The 24,269-nt window shown below is 45.6% G+C and overlaps 2 protein-coding genes across 4 annotated transcripts in view; one reads left to right on the top strand and one right to left on the bottom strand.

Moving 5' to 3' along the window:
- The first annotated feature begins 3,383 nt into the window (after positions 1–3,383).
- Positions 3,384–22,301, top strand: R3HCC1 (R3H domain and coiled-coil containing 1). 3 transcript variants are annotated; one of them, XM_019466943.2, is made up of 8 exons: positions 3,384–3,413; positions 14,974–15,101; positions 15,520–15,657; positions 16,326–16,920; positions 17,899–18,071; positions 19,488–19,558; positions 20,883–20,978; positions 21,981–22,301. In XM_019466943.2, exons 1-8 carry the CDS (start codon positions 3,390–3,392, stop codon positions 22,115–22,117), a joined length of 1,362 nt encoding a protein of 453 aa, XP_019322488.2. In that variant the 5' UTR covers positions 3,384–3,389; the 3' UTR covers positions 22,118–22,301. The 3 variants fall into 3 exon arrangements, with proteins under 3 accessions (XP_019322488.2, XP_019322487.2, XP_019322489.2); XM_019466942.2 differs by lacking the exon at positions 3,384–3,413 and adding an exon at positions 5,314–5,334; XM_019466944.2 differs by lacking the exons at positions 3,384–3,413; positions 20,883–20,978 and adding an exon at positions 5,314–5,334.
- A 1,002-nt stretch (positions 22,302–23,303) lies between these two features.
- LOXL2 (lysyl oxidase like 2) overlaps positions 23,304–24,269 on the bottom strand; it is a 93,320-nt gene continuing 92,354 nt past the window's right edge. Inside the window, exon 14 of the mRNA XM_019466940.2 lies at positions 23,304–24,237. Coding sequence (XP_019322485.1) covers positions 24,158–24,237 — 80 coding nt within the window. The 3' untranslated portion in view covers positions 23,304–24,157. The remainder of the gene's footprint in view (positions 24,238–24,269) is intronic.

Raw genomic sequence — 24,269 nt, 5'->3', positions numbered from 1 at the left:
GAGGGAGACACAGAATCCGAAGCAGGCTCCAGGCTCTGAGCTGTTGATCATGACCTGAGCCGAGGTCAGAAGCTTAACAGACTGAGCCACCCAGGTGCCAAAAGTAAGTTCTTAATAGTTTGGATTTAAAGCTCACTTTAGATGCAGTTCGTGTCTTCAACCATTATAATAATACATACTCCTATGTTTAAAAAAATTTTTTTAATGTTTATTTTTGAGAGAGAGAGAGAGACAGAATGCAAGTGGAGGAGGGGCAGAGAGAGAGGGAAACACAGAACCCGAAGCAGGTTCCAGGCTCTGAGCTGTCAGCACAGAAGACAATGTGGGGCTTGAACTCGTCAACTGTGATGAGATCATGACCTGAGCCAAAGTCAGACGCTCAACTGACTGAGCCATCCAGGCGCCCCATACTCCTGTGTTTAAACAGTAGATTCAAAATCTACGACGATAGTAGAGCAATTGTAAATACAAAAGGTGGAGCGCCTGGGTGGCTCCGTTTGGTTAAGCATCCAACTCTTGATTTCAGCTGAGGTCATGATCTTGCAGTTCTTGGGATAGAGCCCTGCGTCAAGCTCTTCATTGATAGGGTGGTGCCTGCTTGGGATTCTCTTTCCCTCTCTCTCTCTGCCCCTCCCCCCTCAAAATAAATAAAAAACTTTAAAAAATACAAAAGAAACAGCGTGAGTTATAGTAATTGTGTCATTTTAATTATGAGTTTTACCGGTGTTTAAAATTTAAAAAGTGAAAGAATACAAAGCATTTGGTATATTTTTGTTTGGTAAGTTAGCAAATTTTAGTTCATGCATGAAATATTTTGCCGAATTTGAGTATCTTTAAGTTAAAATTTATTTTTTAATGTTAATTGTTGCTAAAGAATGAATCAAGACAATAGTGATTATTACAGATTACTATGTGATTGTTAGCAAAACTAGTTTTGTTGTTTAGAGGAGAAAGATGTTTAAAAATAATCCACTCCCCAGATATCCAATATGCTAGTTATGAGACCAAAATATTTAATATTTCATCTCTGAATATACATATATAAGGACAAAGCTTACTACCTCCTGGGATGCTTTCTATCCTTGCAGTTGGAGAACTGGGTGAGGAAAAATACAATCCTTTTTTTCTGGCCAGTGTGAAGGGACGATGAGGAAAATATCACATGAAATGTGGCAGTCTTCATATTAAATTAGCTGATGGCTCCATCTGTATTTTCACAGAAATGGCTCAAGTGGATTTTATTTTACTGAGTTTCTTTGAATATTTTTTTTTTCCTTTTTTCAAAGCTGTAAAAAGTAGTGATTTCCCAATTACTCTTCCTTGAGCCTATAAAGGGGTATTAGGGAATGAATGCAGGGTTGGGTTCCGGGCCTCCCAGGCCCCAACAGGACACATTTACACATTAGAGTCCAGATGTTATGGGCTAAATTGTGTTCACTCAAAATTCATATGTTGAAGGCCTAATCATCAGTACCTCAGAATGTGACTGTATTTGGAGATAGGGCCTTTAAGGAAGTGATTTAAGTGATTTAAGGCTGTTAGGGTGGACCCTAATCCAATATGGCTGATGTCCTTATAAAATTAGAAAATCTGGACATACAAAGAAACACCAGGGGGCCCACATGTACAGAGGGACAACCATGTGAAGAAGCAGGGATCTCAGAGGAAACCCGCCCAGCCAGCACCTTGATCTTGGATTTCCAGCCTCTGGAACTGTGGGGAAAAAAAAGTTCTTTGCCGAAGCCACCCAGTCTGAAGTATTTTCTGATGGCAGGCTGAGCAAACTAATATATCAGGTGGCATTTGTTTGGACTGAGGATTCCACAGGTTAGTCTTGGGAAATTACTAGAATAAGGGACAGATCACAAACTTTGAGACCATTCCTCTGGATTTGAGTCCCGGCTTTGCTGTTCAGTAGCAGATCATTGGTGGGCCATTTACTGAATGCTGGGGGCCCAATTTCATGTCTGTAAAGTGGGGGTGGAAACCACTACTCAGGATTTCAATGGAGATGACGTGGGGTAATGTATGGAAAGTGCCAGGCCAACAGCAGGAGCCTAATAAATGAGGATGCTGAGCCAAAGCATTCTCCACTGCCTTAGCTCATATTAATTAGATCCTGTCCAAGGGGACTACACTGGGGACGGCTGGAAGTCTGTGAATTTTACAACTAAGGGAGGGTGGTTTTAAAAATATATGTTGAGTGAAGTTTTAAAACTTTTGCTAAATTTGCATGTAGTGTTACTTTGAATGATTTGGGAAGATTAAAAAAAATAAGTGTCTCTTTTCTGCTTATAAAAATAGCATATGTTTCTACATATGAAATACACATGTCTATAGATATATTTTAAGAAAATTTGCGTGAAAGATGCAGGAGTCTAAAGAAGAAAACAACTTATAACAAAACCAGTCAGGGACAATCACTGCCCACATTTTAGTATGTTTTCTTTCAATATTTTTTTCTGTTGTCTTTTTTAAAATCAAGAACATCAATTTTGTGCCATTTTTTTTCACTGAACTTTTGAACACGGGCACTTCCTATGCTATTACGAAGTCTTTTTTTTTTTTTTCTTAAATGTTTATTTATTTATTTTGAGAGAGCATGAACAGGGTAGGGGCAGAAGGAGAAGGGGAGAAAGAATCCTTAGCAGACTCTGCACCATTAGTACAAAGCCCTACATGGGGCTTGAACTCATGAACCATGATATCGTGACCTGAGCCGAAACCAAAATTCGGATGCTCAAACGACTGAGCCCCCCAGGTGCCCCTGTTACAAAGTCATTTTTTTTTAAGTTTATTTATTTACTTATTTTATGAGCAAGAGTGTGCATACACAGAGCAGGGGAGGGGCAGAGAGAGGGAAAAAGAGAGAATCCCAAGCAGGCTCCACACTGTCAGCACAGAGCTGGACATGGGTCTCAAACCCACAAACTGCAAGATCATGACCTGAGCTGAAATCAGGAATCGGATGCTTAACTGACTGAGCCACCCAGCTGCCCACCCCCCACCCCCAGCCTTTACAAAGTCTTAATATTATGTCTCCCTCCTGTCCTCTAGGTCCTGCAGTGCAAAAGGATCTGATGTGAGGTGGCACTTGAACTAGGGAAAACAGATTTGGGTTTGGGTGAGTGTGCAAACACACGCAGTCAAACCCTGGTAAGGAGTCCCTGGCAGGAGCCTAGAGGCTGAGATGAGGCCAGGCCTTAGCCCCACAGCCCACCAGTGAGACCTGCCTCCCACCCCCCATTCCCCATCTGGGTTCCTGTTACTCTGGCCCTTTAAGAAGGGAGCTGGAATTCTGGCAAGGCTGAAGTGGTCTCCTGGGAACTGAGGGACAACAAATAGCTTCAGAGAGATTGGGGCTGGGGTGGGGACCCTCCACACCAGGGATGGCACACATGGAGGCCAATCAGGTAGCACAGGGACTAGGGGTGGATTTCTCATTCCTTTCTTCCTCTGGCCTCTTTTCCCCAGCTTCCCCCCCTCCCCCCACCTTTCATTGCCCCTCTGCTAGAATTCCCACTGCCTCTGCTCCAGACGGGTTTCATTTCTGGGGACAGTTCTCGCTCATTAAGAGTTTCTTCATGGATCCTGGATTTTTCGGTAAATAAATACATATTCTGCAAACAATGAAAATTGGATCCCACCAAATTTCCAGCCTTTCCACTTTTCTTTCTTTCTTTCCTTGAATTGCTTTTGCTAGTACCTCTGGAAGAAATGGTCAAAAAAGACAATGGTGAATATCACTGGCATGCTCTGAAATGAATGTGGTATCTCTAGTGTTTCCCCATTAAGTTCCATGTGGTATTTTGACTATTTCACTGAGGTCCCTGAGTGAATTTGTATAGAGTTGTCCTTGGTGTGAGTTTGGTAAAGCGTATAGAATGATATTTTGCTCTTTGAATCAGTTTCAATGTTTATAATATAATTGAATCTATCCCATTTGTGGTTTTGCTACAAAAGCTTTGTTTCATGTTATTTCCATCACCTTTTTCTTTCTCTATTTTTAAAGTCCCCCCCTTCTATTATATTTTGCTATACAGAGTTTTCTTTATTAACTAATGTCCCCAGCCTCTGCCAGTTACTTGGAAAAAATTGTACTTATTGACTTTGTCAGTTATACACCCTTCCTCCTTCCTCCACACTTTAAAATGCATTTTGGGATTCCTGTCTTAATCTGTGGTGATTAAAAATGCTTTTTTTTTTTTTTTTTTTTTTTACATTCTGTAGCCCTCCTTTCAAGAATTATAATATTTGCATACCATTTTCTTGCTGTGATTATTTCATTCAATTGAGTGTTTAAGCAAATTAAATGTTCAATCATGAAGCCTTTTCTCTCATGACATCACAGTTTGTGAGTCACTTATTTTTGTTCATCTCTTGGTTGTCTGGATTACGTCTTTTAGTAGCTTCCCAGGAAGAGAAAAGCATAACTTAGAACCATCTAGTAAGTTGTAAGTTGTAAAACTAACTCACAGGTACACCATGGACAGTAATGAGATTCTTATCAGTGAACAAAGACAAAAAAGAAAAAGAAAGAAAGAAAAGACAACAACAAAAAGGATTTATATAAGAAAAAGGGAAGAGGGGAAGGGGGAAAAAGGGTGCTAGTCTAGAAAGAATTTTGTTTTTCCAATTAAGGTGATTAGCTGGCAGCTATCCAAGAGACCAGTAGGGCAATCTATTCTGGAATAAATTGACTAGGTCTTCAGAGAAAACAATTTTAGTTATTTGTGGATTTTCCAAAAGTCTTGAGACTTAATCTCTACAGGACACATGATAGACTGTCTATAAACACTGTCTGCCTATGTCTCCACCTTAGACAGGCCAGGACCACTCCATTTCCCTCAGCAGAATTTCTGGGAGAGATAGACCTACAAAGTCATTGCAAGTTTGAAAACATCTCAGGTTGCCATCATGGTTTTTAGAATTTTCTGGTCTTAACATTTGCCCTTTAAACTTTCACAGATATTATTCCATTTTCTTCTGGCATATGAGTTGCTAGGGAGATCTGCAGCTACCTGATTTTTTTCCTTTGTGTTCTACCTAAATCATGATATTTGTCTTTTTTTTATGTCCAGAGAAAATGATTTTATCATGATCTGTATTAGCCATTTGTCTGTCTTCCTATCTATCTATCTATCTATCTATCTATCTATCTACCTATCTATCACCTATTTATTTCTGGAACACAGTAAGTCACTTTAATCTACAGTTTCATGTTTTCCTTTGTTTAAACAAAATATTGTTGCAATTTAAATTTTTGTTCCAATAATTTTGTTTTCTTCCTCAGGTATCCTAATTATCTATATGTTGGATCTACATACAATGTATGTAAGCCTCTGTATTCATATTTTCCCTAACTGCTTTAATCTTTTCTGTTTTTGCTTTGAATTTCATGTAGTTTTATGTAGTTTTTCTTGAGAGTGGCTTTTTATTCACAAAATATTTATTATAGCTATTTAGCTTTTAAGTTATATTAGTTTATAAAAGTAACACATGTAAATACCTAGTTTTTATTGTTTTAAATTTCAATTTATAAATATTATAATTTTATTTATATATGTACTATATTTTACAGAAAATGAGAGCAACTTTGGTAAACTTGAAATGACTGACAAATTTCCCTTAAACATTTGGTCCTGGTTTTACTCATATTTATGAAGTTATTATATTTAATCAGCATGTATAAATTTGATATATATGGCTTTTCTTTTTTATTAATTGCAAATTTTTATTGTGCAAGTGGTAGAGTTTCATGCATTTGTAAGACATAATAAAAAGAAATCTCGTGTACTCTTTACCCAGTCTCCCCCAGTGGTAACATCTTGCAAGCTATAGCACAATATCAAAACCAGAAGTGGACATTCATACAATCCTCCAATCTTACTCAAATTTTCTCAGTTCTGCTTATACTCATTTGCATTTGTGTGCATGTCTATTTCATTCTACATAACCTTATTACACATGTAGGTTCCTGTATCCACCACCACAGTCAAGATACAGAACACAAGGATTCTTCCTGTAGCTTTTTTGGTTATACCCACTTCCTCTCCCCTCCATCAATCTCCCCCCACCATACCTCCTGTTTCTAACCCTTTCAACCACTAATCTATTCTCCATCTAAAAAAATTTGTCTTTCCAAAATGGTTATATAAATAGAATACACTGAATGACTTTTTAGGATTGGGTTTTTTCACTAAATTGTTACATGTATGTATGTAAAGTTGTTTGTTATATTTCTTTATACTTTTGATGTCTATAGGGTCTGTAGTGATATTTCCTGTTTCATTCCGGATGTTGGTAAATTGTGTGTTCTGTTTTTCATGTCATTTTATTGACCTTTTCAAAGAACCAGCTCTTTGGGTTATTGATTTTCTCTATTGTTTTCCTGTTTTCAATTTCATTAATTTCTACTCTTGTTTTATATTTTCTTCCTTTCTACTTTTTCTTTTTTTAAGATTTTCTTTTATTTTCTACTTTACTTTTTTTTTTTTTACATGTTTGTTTATTTTTGAGAGAGAGAGAGTGCAAGTGGTGAGGAGCAGAGAGAGAGGCAGACAGAGGATCCAAAGCAGGAGTGAACTCAATGTGGGGTTCAAACTCACGAACTGTGAGATCATGACCTGGGCCGAAGTTGGATGCTCAAATGACAGAGCCACCCTGGTGCCCCTAAGATTTTATTTTTAAGTAATCTCTACACCCAGCATGGGCTCGAACTTACAACCCTGAGACCAAGAGTAACATGCTCCACCAATTGAGCCAGCCAGGTGCCTCACTTTTCTACTTTCTTTGGGTTTATTTTGCTCTTCTTTATCTTTTAACTCGAGAGAGTGTTCCTTTTTTCTTAATGTATGCATGTAGCACTATAAATTTCCTTCATAGCACTGCTTGCCTGTGTTCTACAAATTTTGATATATTCTTTTCATTTTTATTCCATTCAGTGTATTTTTAAATTCCCCTAGGATTTCCTTTTTGACCCTTGGATTATTTAGAAGCATGTTGTTTAGTTTCCAAATAGTTTGAGATTTTCCTGCTATGTTTTTGTTATTTATTTCTACTTTGATTTCATTGTGGTCAGAGAACATATGATGTAAATTATTTTAAATAATTTAAGGTTTGTTGTTAAGGTTTGTTTTATGGTCTAGGATATGGTCTATTTTGGACAATTTTCCATGGATACTTAAAACAGAGGTGTATTCTGCTGTTGTTGGGTAGAGTGTTCTACACATGTTGATTAGATCACATTTTATTTGTTTTCTTTTCTTTCATTTATTTATTTTTTTAAGTAGGCTCTGTGCGTAACATGGGGTTTGAACTCACAACCCTGGAATCAAGAGTCACATGATCTACCAACTGAGCCAGACAGGCACCCCACATGTTGATTAGGTCATGTTGATTAATGGTATTGTTGAGTTATTCTACATTTTTGCTGTTTTTCTGTCTAATTATTCTATCAGTTGTTGAAAGAGAGATGTCAAAATCTCTAATTGTGGGCTTTGTCATTTCTCCTTTCAGTTCTATGAGTTTTTGCTTTACATATTTTGCAGATTTTTTGTTTTGAACTTACACATACAAGATTGCTATGTCTTCTTGGTAAATTGACCCTTTTATCATTATATAATGTCCCTCTCTGTCTCAAGTAATTTTCTTTGCTCTGAACTCTATCTTATCTGAAATTAATATAGCCACAGCTGCTTTTCTTTGATTAATGTTTGCATTATAGATCTTTTTCCATCCTTTTACTTTCAACCTGCCTATATTTTTATATTTGAAGTAAGCTTCTTGCAGACGGCATATAGTTGAATCATGGTTTTAAATTGACTTTGACAATCTTTTAATCGGTGTATTTAGAACATTTACATTTAGTATAATTAGTGATATTTTAGGGTCTAGGTCTGCTATTTTATTGTTTGTTTTCTTTGTTTTATACTTCTGTTTTCTTTTTCCTGTATTTCTGTAGGTTACTTTAACATATTTTAGAATTCCATTTTGATTTATCTATAGTATGTTTTTAACCTATAGTATTTTTAAATGTCTCTCTATAGCTTTTTTAATGGTTGCTTTGGGTATCACATAACTTACTATAGTCTTCTGGTGTTCTCAGTTTACCAATTTGAGTAAAGTATAGACACCTTACCTCCGTTTTTCTTCTTTTAACCTCCTCCATTTGTAATAAATTGTTTTAAATATTTCCTCTATGTACATTTAGATCCACTAGTTGGTTATAATTTTTGTTTTAACCGTCAAGCACAATTTAGAAGATTCAAGAAGAGAAGGCAAGTCTGTTGTATTACTTTTATTTTTGCTTACTCTATTCTTTTTTCCTTCTAATGTTCTAAGATTCTTTCTTTTATTGTTTCCTTTCTATTTAGAGAACTTTTTTTAAGCTGTTTTTTAGGCTAGGTCTCCTGGCAACAAGTTATCTTACTCTTCCTTTATCTGAGATTGTCTTGATTTCTTCTTCAAATTTGCTATATCTTCTTGGTAAATTGACCCTTTCCACATTTCCCAGTGGATTTCTTCCCAAGTTTCAGAAGTTTTCAGCCATTGTTTTAACCACTTTTCCCACCTCACCTTATTTCTCTTCTCTTTCTAGGACTCTAATAAAATGAATATAAAATTGTTTTGTTAAAGTCTCACAGATCACTTTGTCTCTGTTCATTTTTGTTTTCAGTCTGTTTACTCTCTATTGTTCAGATTGGGTAGTTTCTAGTTTTATTTTCTAGTTCATAGGTTCTTTCCTTTTCTTATTCCATTCTGCTACTGAGCATTTTATTTTGGTTATTGCATTTTTCAATTCTAAAATTTCCTTTTGGTTCTTCTTTACATGTTCTGTGCCTTAGCTGAGACTATTTTTTTTCCCCATTTATTTCAAGTGTGTTCATAATTGCTTGTTGAAGCATTTCTATCATGGCTACTTTAAAATCTTTGTCAGATAATGTAACATTTCTGGCATCTCAGTGTTTGTATCAATTGACTGCTTTTTCTCATTGAGTATGAGATCTTCCTAGTATTTGGTGTAAGTATTTCTGATTGAATTCTGGACATCTTGGGTGTTATGTTGTAAGATTCTGGGTCTTAATTATATCTCTGTTTTAGCTGTCTTTTCCTGACACCACTCCAGCAGGGGGATGGGGGGCACTGCCTCTTACTGCCAGGTGGGGGTTAAAATCCAGGTTCCCCACTCACCCTCCTTCACACCCGAGGTGGGGGCCCCTCATTATTGCTGGGTGGGGGGTGGGAGTTCTGGATTCCCAGGAAGCCTCCAGGGATACTTTCCTGTCTGGGAGAGGTAGAAGTGATGAAGTTTTGAGGTGATTGGGTATTCACAGGTTCCAGAGCCAATGGCCAAGGAAGAATTCTTGAAGACGTCTTTGGTGCAAAAAGGTGATTTTATTAAAGCATGGGGACAGGATCCTCGGGTAGCAAGAGCTGCACTGGGGTTGTGAAGAGTGACTGGTTATATATATACTATGAAGTTGAGGAGGTAAAGGCAAAAAGAAAGGCCTCCAGAGTGACTTTGATATGCTAAAGACTCCAAAGATAACTGAGGCCTTGCTATTGTCAAGCTAAGGTTGTTTTCCCCTCTAATAAGGCATTAACATTAAGATAGTAGGGAGTTCGTGGAGAAATTTTTCACTCTGCCTGCCTCAAGTGTCTGTCAATGGTCTGCAGGTTATAAGGAGATTTACTTTTACCTGCCATTTCCTTCTTGTCTTTTTTCCCCATATCACTATGGAAGGGTGATGCTGGGGCTCCAGGGAACTAAGTCTATAGGTTTCTGGAGATTAGGCTATTGATAGGATTGCCTTTTTCTTGTAATTTACTAAGATATTTATAAACTGATAGAGACCCATGTCCTATATGACTGTGATCTCTATCAGTAGGCCATTTGTTTTCTTACTTTTCCTTTGTCCTTGGGCAGCCAGGAGTGCCTGAGGAATATCACACATATCCAACCTGTGGGGGTTTGTGCTAGCTTGTATTTTGCCCTCAGTCTGCCTCAAGCTCCCTCATCAGAAGTGCCTTGCTGCTCCCTACATGGCTTCCACTGACACAGTGGGGGTGGGGTGGCCTCTTGATTTCTGCATCCTGACGAAAGTCCTACTGTCCGCGAGGCCTCCTATGATAGCACGCCAGTGGGGAGGGTGAGGAGGAAGGTGACTTTTTACTGCTGGGTAGGGGTGGAAGTTAGGCTCTCTAGTGGTCTCTACTGATACAGCAGGAAGCTGTCAGGGCTCATCACCACCTGGAAGGCACGAAAGTCCCAATTCTCTACTGAGCCTTCTCTGACATTATCTTGGTGGGAAGGTTGTGGCACTTTATTACAAGACAGTGAAAGTGACAATTTAAGCTACTATTTGGCTTTTGCTGGTTTGAGTGAGGAGAGTGTTTGGCTGGGGTAGAACAGTTATTGTCTCAAAGTATTCTTTCTTGCTAGCTTGCCCCTTTAGGTAGATAGGAAAAAAAAGGCTTTTGTCCGGTTTTTGTTTTGTATTGTTTTGTTTGTGTCTTTTGATGTTCCTGGGTTGCTGGCTTCTTTAAGCTCCGGGTCTGGGAATGTGAGGCATAAAACAAAACAAAAACAAAAACAAAAACAAAAACCAGGAAATTTACCACTTTGTTTTTCCTTGAATCCTGAAGTCCCTCGCTGGTCTGCTTTCTTCTCTCTACCTTTTAGTCTCCTTATACTTGTTTTATATATAGTGTTCAGGGTTTTTAGTTGTATTTAGTGGAAGGAATAGGGAAAAGTATGTTTACTCTATATTCCATAATTCCTAACTTAAAAAAAAAAGTTTATTTGTTTTGAGAGAGAGAGAGAGAGAGAAAGTGGGGGAGGGACAGAGAGAGAAGGAGAGAGAGAATCCTAAGCAGGCTCCAGGCTGTCAGCACAGAGCCCCGCAGGGGCTCTAACTCATAAACCATGAGATCATGATCTGAGCCAAAAATCAAAAGTCAGATGCTTAACCAACTGAGTCACCTAGATGCCCCTCCATAAGTCCCAACTTTTTTTTAAGCATATCAAATGAATGACCTTGTGGGGTATAAAGCAAAATGTTTCTCTGTGTTGTAAACAACTCTTGATCTTAAAGTATTGCAAATTCAGCTGTCTTTAATATTATGATACTGTTTACCAACGTAGTCAAATACTCTTACTGATGTGATGTGGGCCAGGAGGGAACTGTCAAGAAAGAATTCTTGAGACGTTTTCAGTGTAAAAAGATGTTTTTATTAAAGCATGGCGTCAGGACCTGTGGGCAGGAAGAGCTGTACTGGGATTGTAAGGAGCTATTGATTATAAATTTTAAGTTGATGGTAGTGGGGATAAAGACAAAGGAAGTTTCCAAAAGGATTTTCACACGCCAAAGAAGGCTTACAGGATCCTGGAGGCCCAGCTATTGTCCAGCTAAAGTTGCTTTTTGCGTCTAGCAAAGCATTAACATTAAGGCAGTTGTGAGTTCTTTGAGGAAGTCCTCTCTGCCAGTCTCAAGTATTTGTCAATGGGCTGCATGTTTTAGGGAAGTTTAATTTTATCTACATTTCTTTTGCCTTTGTTCTCCTCATCTTTACATCTACCCATTTAAAATTGTAAGTCTGACAGACACCATATGTTTTCACTCATATGTGGATCTTGAGAAACTTAACAGAAGACCATGGGGGAGGGGAAGGGGAAAAAAATTTACAGAGAGGGAGGGAGGTAAACCATGAGACTCTTAAGGACTGAGAACAAACTAAGGGTAGATGGGGGGTGGGGGAGAGGGGAAAGCGGGTGATGGGCAGGGAGGAGGGCATTTGTTGGGATGAGCACTGGGTGTTGTATGGAAACCAGTTTGAAAATAAATTATATTTAAAAAAATAAAATTGTAAGTCTGAGATCCATTTCACTTTTTAAATTGGAATCACCACCTAATGTGTTAGATTCTCTAATATGCCAAACGATACAAACATTACAAGGACTTTTGATAACGATAATAAACTTGATATTCTTTTTTTAAGTTTATTTATTTATTTTGAGAGAGAGAGAGAGAGAGAGAGAGAGTAAGCAGGGGAGGGGCAGAGAAAGAGGGAGAATCTCAAGCAGGCTCCGTTCTTCCAGCAAAGAGCCTGATGTGGGGCTCGAACCCACAAACCATGAGATCATGGCCTGTGCCGAAACCAAGAGTCGATGCTTAACCGACTAAGCCACCCAGGTGCCCCATAAACTTGATATTCTTACATTTAAACTTAAGCACAAAGAGAACACTATGGCAGCAAGGGACTCCAGGTCCATCTTTTCAGATGGGACTGTTTGTAACCCCGTGTCCCCCTGCATTCAATTCTTTCATAATCTGTCAATCATACCTCTTGTTTGGGTAAAATTCTATAGCACGTATTAGCATGTTTCTCCAACTGATCAGATTCATCTAATTTATTTACTTCCTGATTTTTGCATCTGGCCACTGGCCATCGGGACAATTTTAATGGCATGCTAGAGATGGAGAATCTTAATCCTGTGGTGTTTAGGAGCATGCGTGTGGCAGTCAGGCTAGATCTAGGTTTGAGTGAGTTCCAACTCTGCATTTAGTAGTTGGGTGTCCTTGGCTAAACCTCAGTTTATTTTTCTACAATAGGGTAACAATCTCCATCTGAAAGGGCTGCTGTAAGGATTTAGTGAGTGCAGTTTTTATGCACTCGTTAAACAGTAAATAGTAATCTTCTTTTCCACAAGCATTTACTCAACATCACTGCTTAGTTGGCTCTAGTTTTTGCCGCTCCTGTAATGAACATGATTGCCTCTTTCACATCTTTCCGTGGCTCTGACAGTTCTCTTTCATCTCAGCCTGTTGGTTTATCCATTGTGACAGGGAAATCAGGCTTTCTTTGATTTCCTTGGGAATGTGAAGCAGTTATTAACTGCAATTTTATTCTCTTTTCTCAAGATGATCTTCCAATGTACTCTTACCGTCCACGCTCTTTTTCCTACTATGTTCTTTTCCTTTTTTTTTTTTTTTCCTGTAGAAATTCTGTGTATCTTTTGTGCTGCTTTTTGTTCTGTTTACTCCCTTCTGAGTAATAGAGAACCATTTTATCCTTATCTGATACTGTCCCAAAATAGCGTCGGTGGATGCATTTTGATTCTCTTCCACATTTATCTGGGCATCCCTTCAAAACCTCCACCCATGGTGGAGGCCCGCATGCTGACACCTTTTTTTCTGTTCACCCTCTGAGCTGTCCGAAGAAGGTATGGTAGAAAGGGTTCAGGGGCAGTCCTTCTTCTACAAGCTTTGTTTTTACTGTCTCTGAGTGTGTTGAACATCTGTACTGTGGACCCTCTAAAGAGGTGGAGGCATGGCTTGTTTCCTGGGTTTTGATTTGTCCCTCTATTTGGGGGGAGAGACAGCCACTTTGTTGAGAAAGTTGGGTCTTTGTTTTCTGAGTCCCCAGGAATATTTCTCCCAGGTCAGATCTGGTCTGCGGCTGTGGCTGAGTGGGCTTGCCTTCCAGCCTTCCAAGGGCCAAAGAAGCCTGGTCGGAGAAACAGTGCCATCTTGTGGCCACTCAGCATTGTCTGCAGGCCTGCTCCCACTTCATTTAAGCCTGTGTGGGGTGTGGGTGGGGTCTGCAGGGTCAGAAACCAAATGGATGTCTCTTGTTCTTCCTGCCACCCTCCTATCCTCTGCTTCCTCAGAGGCTGGACGTCCCTTCAGGCTGGAGGTAGGCGACGTGCCTGGCCTTCAGAGGCTCCTCGCTACCATGCCCAGAAAGGGGACTCAAGACTTGGCTCCCTTGAGTTCTCCCTGTACTGGGTTTTGTCTTTATCCTAGGTCCTTTTTATTCTTCAAACTATTTAGAAAGATAGTTTTTGTAAATGTGATATAATAGCACCATCTTTTAAAAGCAATACTCTGAGAAAAGTGAGAAAGCAAAATGCATCTTAATTTCCCCCCATTTTTCAGTTCCCAGGCCCTTTCTCCAAGCCCATCTTATTTAAAAAAAAATTTTTTTTTTAAACAAACAGCCCACCTTTTGAGGTATACTGTCCCCATGACCTTGCCCATATCCTACCGCAGGGTACATTCAGACTGTCCCTTCTCTGTATTAAAAACTGGGTCTTACGTGTTGTTAGCTCAGGGCTCTGCTTTGCTTTGAGCTTCTGGATTCAGGATGATCAGGGGCTTCCATTTCAGCACCTTTCAGGAAACAGGAGGATTTGATTCTGTTCTCTTAGATTATAGACCCAGGAGCAGTCTGATGGCAAGAATTTCAAGCCCCAATTAAGGTTACTAATTGGAGTTATTCCTTGTTAGGTCCCTAGGGAGGGGAGCAAGGAGCCGGACAATCTAGCTCATAGGAACCTGGCACATAGGAACCACTCAAAAGTCTTTGCTGAACTTAATTAATCCTAGGAGACAGTGTGCTCTCATGGGCAAAAAAAACTCCACGACACGCCCCTCTGCCATTTCTGCGATGCCTCCCCCGGGCCGCGCGGTGGCGCTGTGACTCCTCGGAGGCCCGGTGGTGCTTGGGCGCTCCGGGGGCTCGGGCTTCCGGGGGCCCTCAGAGCGGCGGCGACCCGCGGGGCGGTGAGCGCGGCTTGTGGGTTTGGGGGCGGGCAGTCACCCCGGGCTGGCACCGCGCCTTTAGGGCCTCTCGCTCGTGGCCTGGGGAGGGCCGGCCGCGCTCGCCGAGCAGGCCCGAGCGGCGCCGCGCATGTCAGCCGGGCGTGAGAGCGGCGGGGCCGCCCCAGGGAGAGGGAGCGCGGCGTGGGGCTCCTTGTGCAGGGGTGCGCGTCCCCGCAGGGCCAGGCGACTCCTCCCTGGGCACGTCCTTCCCCGCCTCGGAGTCTGGCTCCTCCTCACTTGGAAGAGAGACCTTGGCCGCGGTGGCCTCTACGACCTTTTAGGCGGCACCGACGCTGCGGGGTTGTGGGTGGGCCCGGGGTCTGTGATCTGATCCTGCCGCGTCCGTCTGCCCCCCCCCCCCCTCCAGGCTCTCCCACCTGTCACCCTGGCCCTTCTTTGCTTGGACGGCGTCTTCCTCTCCTCCGCCGAGAATGACTTTGTGCACCGCATCCAGGAGGAGCTGGACCGTTTTCTGCTGCAGAAGCAGCTGTCAAAGTAAGCCGGAGTGGGTGGTGGGGGGTGCGGGCTGCCAGTGCAGGGAGGGCAGTTTCGCCCAGAGCCACCTGGGCCCCCTTCCCAGGTAGCTGGTTCCTACCTGCCTCTGATCTTCGCCTTTGGGTTTAATAACCTGCTCGCTAGCTTCTCCCAGCCACATTTTTCCTGTGTAATTCTGAGCATCACCCAGAGATTTGAAGGGCTCCAGCACAGGAATGGAATAGGACCACTAAGTTCCCGTGATAACCTCTATGCCCATGTCCTTTGCAGGCGGCCAGGATGCAAGGGGGCAGAGGGAGCCGAGGGTCTAGCCTACCATAAACTGGGCATGGACCTGGGCTGGGGAGTGGGGGTCAGGCCTTAGGGGGGGGCCAGCACCTAGAGCCCCTGCTCAGCACTCATTCCCTTCCCTTCCCAGGGTACTTCTTTTCCCCCCACTCTCCAGTCGCCTCCGGTACCTGATCCACAGGACAGCAGAGAATTTTGATCTTCTGAGCAGCTTCTCTGTTGGGGAGGGCTGGAGGAGAAGGACAGTCATCTGTCACTTGGATATCAGGTGTGTATCCTAGTGCTGTGGAGGGCCCTCAGAGTTCCTTGTGGGTGGGTGGGTGAGATGGACAGGAGCCAGAGCCAGCAGGCCCCCAGGCTGCTGCCTCTGGCCCCACCTCAGCTGCTTAAATACAGTGCTGCCTTTTGCCTCAGCAGTGCAGTAAGTGTGCATTGTTTGTGGAATTCATTTGGCAAAATCAGCTATCCACTTGGGCCGAAAGAGAGAAAAATAGAGCAGTTTAAGCAGTGAGAGTGTTTGCCTCAAGAGGCCGTGGCACTTGGGAAGCACATTCGAGCCTCACACGTCTCTGTTACCATGTGCGTCTCTCAGGGTCTTATCACAGTGACTATGATCCTGGTGTTTAAAGTTACATATTTTTCTAGTGACAAAGTTCCTAAATGCAAGTACTTATTTCATCTAGTGTATAACCGAAGATTCAGCTATCTCTAATAGTTTATAACACTAGAGGGAGAGCTGGTTGCTTTGGGCTTCTTCAAAGTTGGCATTCAGCCTCCACTACATTGCCTTCCTATGGCATTTTCAGGGGTCATTTTGGCTTGGGTTTTGGCCTAATGCTGGCCTGAGAGCCTCATGCCTGAATGGTAGGTAGCTGCAGTAAACCATTTTCCTTGGGGCCTAACCGCGGCTCTGATCCCCTCCTGCTCCTGCTCCAGGTTACCCAGTTCAGATGGACTCTCTGGCCCCTGCCACCCTCCTGCCTCCCAGCCTAGCAAGCACCGAGGACCTCAGCCCACCTCAAACCAAGGAGCACCTGCTGGTCCTCGGGGGGCGCGGGCTGGCCGGTGGCATCGTGGACGCAAACCAGACCAGGCTTTGTATGTGCCCCGAGTACTGCGCAGGCAAGAAGAATGGGTACCACCCTCTACCCAAGGGCTCAAGGGAGATGCTCCAGCTGGTGGGCTCCTGGAAGAGCCTGGAAATGTTGGTGCTGAGGACCTCAACTCTGATCAGGACCTCCCTGTGTTGACAACTCAGGCACCTGAGGACCTAGAGGGCCCAGACCAACGCTGTGACAATGAACAGCTACTGGACCTAGTTGGCATTGAGTCCCCACAGCCCGAGAGCCACTCAGGGACAGGACATGGGTTGGAGATGGCCACACAACTTGGGTCCAGTCTGAGGCTGGACTCAGAAGAGGCGAATGGGAGTGAGGTGGAGAAGAGCCTGGCAGAGGAGGAAGAAGCAGAGTTGGAAGAGTTGGGGCTTGGCAGCTGCTCCGAGGATGATTACAGTGAGCTGCTACAGGAGGTGATGAGGCTCTTAAACCCAGAAAAGGGAGGGCAGAAGTGAGGTGGGTGTGGTCGAGGGTGGATGGGCACCAAGGGTCCTGGTGAGGAGAGGGTGGGGTTGGTGCTGCCTGAGCAGGGCTGGGTGCTGGATTTTAGGTGTCCCTTAGGAGACGTAGGGGGGAGCACTGGGCCTTGCACGAAGGAGTCGGGACTGACACGGTGGGAGGATCGAGGCTCAGGATATGGGGTCGGGTACGTAACCACGTAGGAGCTGTTTGAAAGCTCTTCTACCAGCAAGTCATTTTGTTTTTCTAAATCTCAGTGCCCTCATCTGAGAAACGAATAATGATACATGCTTCACAAGGTAGCAGGTAGGATATGTGTGGAATTGCTTCCTAAAGGACTACAGACCTTGGTCATGAGAATGATCTTTCGCCTGAAGCTTTGTTTTACAAATCTCATTTCCTTGGAACTGTGTGTCTGCCCCTGAGACTGGCTATCGTGTTCAGTTGGGAGGGTAGCCATCTTTTATTACTATATTATAGATGAAGGGTAGAGACCAGAAAGACTTGCTTAATATCACATTGTTAAGGGGAGGAAAGATCCTGAACTTGCCCAGTTCTGTCTCTTCCTGACTGTATATCTTTGGGCAGAATTGCTTAACTCTTTGATTTATAGCATTTCCATCTATAAAGAGGGTATATATAGGATACAGTTTTCAGGATTCTATGAAACATATTGTGTGTAAATGCCAGTTACCCAATGGAGACTCCATAAAAGTTACCTTCCCTAAAACTCCCGCCTCTCCACCTTCTAGCCCATTCTGCCATCATGCTGCCTTTCCCAGACTTGCTGGGTATGGCTTCTGTGGGAGGCCACTTTTGGTGCTCACCTCCCTGCTGGCCCAGGAGCCTTCAGGACTGTGTGTGGTTTTGAAAGCAGGTGTTTGGAGCCCTGTGTGTCAGAGCTCCCCTTGCTAAAGGGTGCGATCTCCCAGATAACAGACAACCTGACTGAGAAGGAGATTCAGGTAGAGAAGATCCATGTGGACACATCCTCCTTCATGGAGGAGCTGCCTGGAGAAAAGGATTTTGCCCACGTGGTGGAGATCTACGACTTTGAGCCGACACTCAAGACTGAGGACCTGCTGGCAGCATTTTCCGAGTTCCAGTGAGTGTTCCCGAAGCTTCAGGGAGGCAGGGGAGGTGGGTGCTGGCCTCTGGAGAGGAGCTAGACCATCGCTTTGTTGTTGGGGACACTTGCCTGCCCTTCCCCAGTGTCTAGCTATCTGGAAAGAAAGGCAGAAAGTGGGTGTGGTTGCCCTAGGCTTCATACTCCTTCTGGCCTATGACTGTACAGAAGAGGAGAGCTGATTTTCTGGTGAGGGACACATTCAGTGGCCCTAGATCTGGTCCTGCTGGTCCGTGGCAGCAGACCTCCATCCTGCCCCCCTGCACCCCCACACGTCTGCCGGGAGCCAGCCCCTCATCAGGATGCATGACACAGGCATGACACAGGCAGCCCACTGCCTCCTCTGCTCCATGTCCCAGCCACCCACTCAGTCAGTGGGCCGAGGGCCATTTCTGTGTAAGAACTGTTTGTGGGGTGAGCTGGGCTTGAATGTGCTCGGGCAGAGTCAGGGTGGAGACGGGCACCAAGAGGATATATTGCAAGGAAAGACTTCTGTTTTCCCAAATTTCTTGGATTCAACTCCAGTCTTTTCGCTTTTTCTCTTTCTTTCCTCCAGTCTCCCTTCTCTTTTCCTGCTTAGTCCTTTTTTTAAAAATTTTTTAAAAGAGTTTATTTTTCAGTAATCTCTACACCCAACACAGGGTTCGAACTCACAACCCCGATACCGAGTCACATCTCCACTGACTGAGCTGGTCAGGTGCCTTCCTGCTTAGTCTTTTAAAAATCCCTTTCTTCATGGCCCCCTTTTCTGACTGCTTCCGAAACCGCCCTCCCTTGCCTCCCTGAGCCTGAGCAAGGCTGAGGGGGCAGCTTCGTGGGGCAAAGGGGCACATCTGCTCTCATTCCCTAAAAGCGTGGCCAAACCGGGGCCACCTGTGACTTCCTCAGCCCATGTGGGCAGTGCCCACAGAGAAACTGGGGGCCTGAACTGCTTTTGGCCTCTCATCAGCCCCATAGTCTGTGGCTTTCTTGGGCAGTAGGAAGAAAGTTGATTAGGGGCAGTAACACTGACTGCTTATTTTAGGTCCTGTCCTGTGTTCCTAGGACATAAACCCTTTTGTCTCCAGCCTTGGACCCTATGCCCTTGGCCTTGCTGCGATGGTGCCTGTGTGGAGCCATCTTTACCATTGGCGCTAGGCTCTTTCAGTCCTGGCTTTCTGCAGTCTAGGAATCTGGGACGTATCTGATCAACACGGGTGATACTTATCTTTCTCAAGCCAACCATATGGTCTTCAGCGAAAGTTTGCTGCAAAGGGTGGTCTCCTTCCCAGGGGAGATCGGAACTTGTGTGGAGCTCATAGTGTTGGAGGGTTGGAGGTGGGAGGGGACTCCTTTCTCAGAAAGGGTTTTGCCCCTTGCTTTTGTACTCACTCTGTCTCCTCTTCCCTGGCACAGGGAGAAGGGGCTCAAGATTCAGTGGGTAGATGACACGCACGCGCTCGGTGTCTTTCCCTGCCTGGCCTCAGGTAATGTGGCTTCACGGTGGGCTTGGTTCTTCTCTGACTGCCATTGACAAGGGTCCAGGGTGCAGGCTAACCTGAGCGAGTGGACTGCCAGGGCCTACTCCCAGCCTGCCTAATCCAGAAGTTCAGAGGCAGCAGAGTGGGCTCCGGGCCAGGCTGCTCACACCCTCCCCTGTTCACGGTGGTGCCTGTTTCAGATTCTGGTGACATTTACTGAGTACATGTCTCAGGCCAAGCTCATGGGGCTTCCACATATTAAATCATAAGAAAGTGCTCTTTTCATAGGTAAAAAGCATTTAAATACTGATAATTTCGTCTGGTTCAGACAGATGCATTTTTACTTGGTTTTCATTGCAGCCTCAAGATGTAGGTCAGATTACTTCTATTTTACAGATGGGGAGACTGGCCTAGAATGCCAGTGGTCTGGGATGTCAAATCTGGGGGTGTCAGCCAACCTCCTGGCTGTAACTCTGGGCTCCTGCTCCCTCTCGGTCACTTTCTGAAGCTGCCCCTGCCACACCACTGCTCACTATGGGTGTATTTATCAAGACCCTTCACCTCCTTGGCTGGGCTTTTCATAACCACGAGCTTCTGAACACCAGAGCTGGGAGAGGCCATAGCTGGTGTGGGCCCAGTTCTCAGGAGAGCCTGAGGTGTTCAGAGAGCAGAAGGACTGGGGCAGCCCCACAGAAGGACCTGACTGAAGGGGAGGCAGGGAGGATGGCCACAGGGTGTGGTGCAAAGAATGGGCGCTGGGTGAGGCTCAGCCACGGCTGCCTTCTGGGCTCTGCCAAAGTATGTGCGATGAGTACGTCACATCCTGGCCTCAGTTTCCTCATGCATAAAAGGGTGGCTTGGACCCGAAGCCCCTGCAAGCTCTGACATGCTGAGTCTGACATGCTCAAATACTCCATGACCCCGCAGAACTCGGGGGTAGTGAGGACATGCGCCCGGGAGAGTCGTGAGTGGGGGAAAGGGTAGAGTTTATTTGAGGCTCCTGGGCTTTAGAAGGTGGGAGCCTGCCTTCCCTGATGTCACAATTGCAGCCTTGCTGGTTGATGTGGCTTCTGACCAGCCCACGGTAGTGTGTGGAAGCTGGCCCTGCACAGGTGCCCTGTGTAGGCCTGCGGGGCACTGGGGCGTGAGGTGAACAGATGGTGGTCGTCTCTTAACCAGTCAGAGTGGTGTCAGGGCAGCTCTGTCCCCGAGCCTTAAATGGGCGCACAAAGCAGCTCCATCAGTTTGGGGTGATACATGTATCCCTTGTCCCTGAGGGGGCCTCACCAGGAAGAAGAGCAGTGGCTTCAGATCTGTTTTCTTTTCATAGCCGCTGAAGCCCTGACCAAGGATTTCTCTGTGCTCAAGATCCGGCCCCTTACGCAGGGAACCAAGCAGTCAAAGCTGAAAGCCTTGCAGAGGCCAAGTAAGGAAGCCAGTTGTGTCCTGATCGAAAGGCTGTATGAGTGTTTGGTTGGGCAGGGTGGGGCCTTCCCTCCAGATTCATTCCTTGGTCTTCAGCTGTCTGCCCTAGGACCCCTGGGCTACAGTGGCCAAGGGGGTGCTCCTTCCCCACCCTGGGGGCTGGAGTGCCTAGGGAAGAAGGGCCCCAGGAGGGAGAGCTATTTGCCAGCTTCGCTGTGCTGGGCTTGCCCTCCTATGCATACCTCTTCTGGGTGCTGTTCAGGGAAAAGCTTGGTTTTTCCTGTAGGGTCATGGGAGCCATATTTTACAGTGGGGTTGAAAGAGCTTGGATTCTGGGGTCAGCCCTGGGTATGATCCCGCTTCTGTCACCTATTTAAGTTGACCTTGAGCAAGCCACCTAATGTCTGTGAGATGGTCCCTGTCTCTGTAAAATAAGCAGATTGTACTGGGTGGATTGGAGGAGTGAGTAAAAGAGCCTGGCAGACCTACCTAGAGCAGTGGGGGGCACACAGAAGATGCCAAGTAAATGATACCTCCTCTTTTTTCCTCTTCTCCTTCCAGAAAGCACGATGGGGGCTTTTAGAGGCCAGTTTTCTATGGCTGCAAAGCAGTGACTGGCAAAAGTGGCCCAGAAGAGGCCTGCCAAGGCTATCCAATGCTCTTGTGGCCTCTGTAGCCTTTGCCCCAGACTTGGGGACAGTAAATATCCTGTCAGTCCCAGAGCCCCAGGTGTCCCACCTGACTTGACTTCCCTCTCAGATGGCTCTGCAGTTCAGGGAGGTATATAAGATTAGCCCACCCTCCTTCCCCTCACTTCCTCCAGACGGAGAGACAGGGAAGGTGCAGAAGCAGCAGGATTAGGTGAGGACCCCATGGGCATCATGCTGTGGGCACAGCTGGGCCTTAGAGGTTGGCTCAGATGGCCTCTAGTCTGCTGTCATTGGGAGGAGTGGTGGCCACAGCCTTGAATTCAAGTCCCCGTCCCATGGGGCTTTCCTTTTAGAGCTCCTGCGTCTGGCGAAGGCGAGACCACAGACAAATACAGCGGTGGCCAGGAGGCTGGTGGCCCGGGCCCTGGGGCTCCAACACAAGAAGAAAGAGCGGCCTGCGGTCGAGTCTTCTACCTCCCTGGGGCCCTGAGAGGCCCAGCAAGCCTGGATCGGTGGCCCCAGGACGAAGCTGGTGCGCCAACACCACAAGCCTTTATAGACACCGGAACAGCCCTGCACTATTTGTCAGGGTGTCCTTGTTGGGTGTGGTGGGCTTTAGTTTGGTCTAGTTCCAGAAGTTGAGAAAAAATAAAAACCTGATAGTTGTTTTCAAATGCGATGATCTGCCAGGCAACACCAGGGGGTGCTGTCTGTCTCCTAGTTTAGACTGGGGCTGCCGAACAAAAGGGGCCCCTAGATTGGCCTGGAGGATCCCAGCTGGGCCTCAGGCATTTGGCCCAGCACTTGCCCAGTTCATGGGGGGAGGAGGTTGCACCTGTTGTGTGACACCTGCCCAGTCTCCTAACAAGTCGGGCATCCTAACCTGCCATGGGCTGCAGGGCAGCAGTGGGCTGATGGCAGTGCTAAGGGCACCAACGCTGTGAACTTGTCCTCGTGTTACCTGCCGGCATGGGTTACAGAGGGGTTTCTTGCAGAATTCTGTAACTGAGCAAAGCCAAGAGATAAAATCTGAAATGGCCCATGAGTTTGAGTCCCCCTCACAGGACAAGGGCATCTATGGGGACAAGGTCTCCAGTCACTCATTTTTCTGGTGTGGGTGGATTTGGTGCCAAGGTGGCCCTATCTGGTGCTCTGGGGTCATTGTGGACCCTTCTGACCCGCTGGGCCACAGCACGCTCTCGATACGGGTGAGAGTCCCCGTGTCTGGGGGAGAGTGGCTAGCCTCGACCGCCCACCCTGCCAGTGCTGGGCAGAGCTCAGCCACTGCTCTGTGGGCGCACATGCTCCGCATCACCGCCCCTCCCTTGGAGCCTGGCCGAGGCGCTGCCCTTGCGGGAAGAAACTCCCCCCTCCGTCCCCCAGTCCCACGAGATGGTTTAAATCTAAACGTCCCATCCGGTCCTAACACAGCCGCCGTGCCCCCTGAAAGACACTACAGAACAAGTTCAAGAAAGGTCATGACTTGTGTTTTTGTGATCCAGAAGGCAGGAGTTGGTCTTTTGTGGTGGGAACTGAGGGAGACCCCCTGCAGCCGCTCTGAAAGGTCTCTGCAGCCGTGAACCTGTAAGCGCATGCCGGGCTCCCTCCCGCCTACCGTACGGAGCAGCTCTGCGGCTCAGGGCCAGGTACAGAGGCCCAAATGAAACACAGATGCGTACCATAAACTTTTTATTCAAAGTTTCAAGTATGTGTAAGTGTCTGTGATGACACATGGCGCTTGGTGGGTGTCCTCATCACCCAGGACCCTGGCTATAGCACCGTTGAATCAGTTAACCCACAGAATTGGAACAACAGAAGGATGAGCCACTTACACAGGTGGGTTGGGTTTTTCTTTTGACCTATACTTTCCAAGGCCCAGATGCCCATTAAATGCCACTAAGTTGCTTTGTATTTGAAAGTCTGTGAAAATATAATAATGGTATCTTGAAAAATAAGAGGATTTGGGAGGGGGACCGGGGGAAGCACCAACTCTGAGCTCACCTAATTAGAAAAACACATGGCAGCATTATCTGTGTATGTGAATATGATAGAGGCAGTCTGTTTAACTGGAAGAGAGGTCTAGGTATTCAAGTTGGCTGGACATGAGCTAAGAGAAGGACAAATGGAATTCAGCCCGACCTGACCGCCTTGGGTTGATAGTTCATACCACCAACATGGCCCCGTAGTATCTGTCGTGAATTGAGGGGGGTGCTCTCCTACTTGAGGTGGACCGTGCTTTGGGTGGTTTGCTCTGCTGCTAACCGTGCTCCTGGGGTCCCAGACAAGATGGCTCTTGGCGCCCACGGCCCTGTGGCCAAGCCCCACCCTGGAGGTCGTCCCCAGGCTCCAAAGGTCAGGCAGCAGCCCCCAGCAAATGACAGGCACACCCCTTTCTCCTGGGCCTTGGGCATGGTTGCAGGGGGTTGAGATGGGGCAGGGGCGGGGCTGGGTGAGGAGGGAGTGTGGCCATCAGACTGCAGTTGTTGGGGACGATGCGCTGTGGCCCCAAGACAGGAGGTGACCTGGTGCTTTACCGTGTGGAGAGCTGGTTATTTATGAGTCCACTGAAGTGTTCAAACTTTTTTTCCGTCTCTTCACTGAAGGAACCACCTGAGGGGGTAGGCATCGGGGAGACAGAGTTT

The sequence above is a fragment of the Panthera pardus genome, unplaced genomic scaffold (genome assembly GCF_024362965.1).
Source record: "Panthera pardus isolate Hobbes unplaced genomic scaffold, ASM2436296v1 HiC_scaffold_13, whole genome shotgun sequence".
Taxonomy (NCBI): Eukaryota; Metazoa; Chordata; class Mammalia; order Carnivora; family Felidae; genus Panthera; species Panthera pardus.
Note: the sequence above shows the minus strand (reverse complement) of the source record. Positions and strands in the feature narration are given on the sequence as shown.

Coding starts and splice junctions, on each gene's coding strand:
- R3HCC1 (XM_019466943.2), top strand. CDS start 3,390: ATGGCACACATGGAGGCCAATCAG. Junction 15,102..15,519: donor CTGCAGAAGCAGCTGTCAAA/GTAAGCCGGAGT, acceptor TTCCCTTCCCAG/GGTACTTCTTTTCCCCCCAC. Junction 19,559..20,882: donor CTTTCCCTGCCTGGCCTCAG/GTAATGTGGCTT, acceptor TTCTTTTCATAG/CCGCTGAAGCCCTGACCAAG.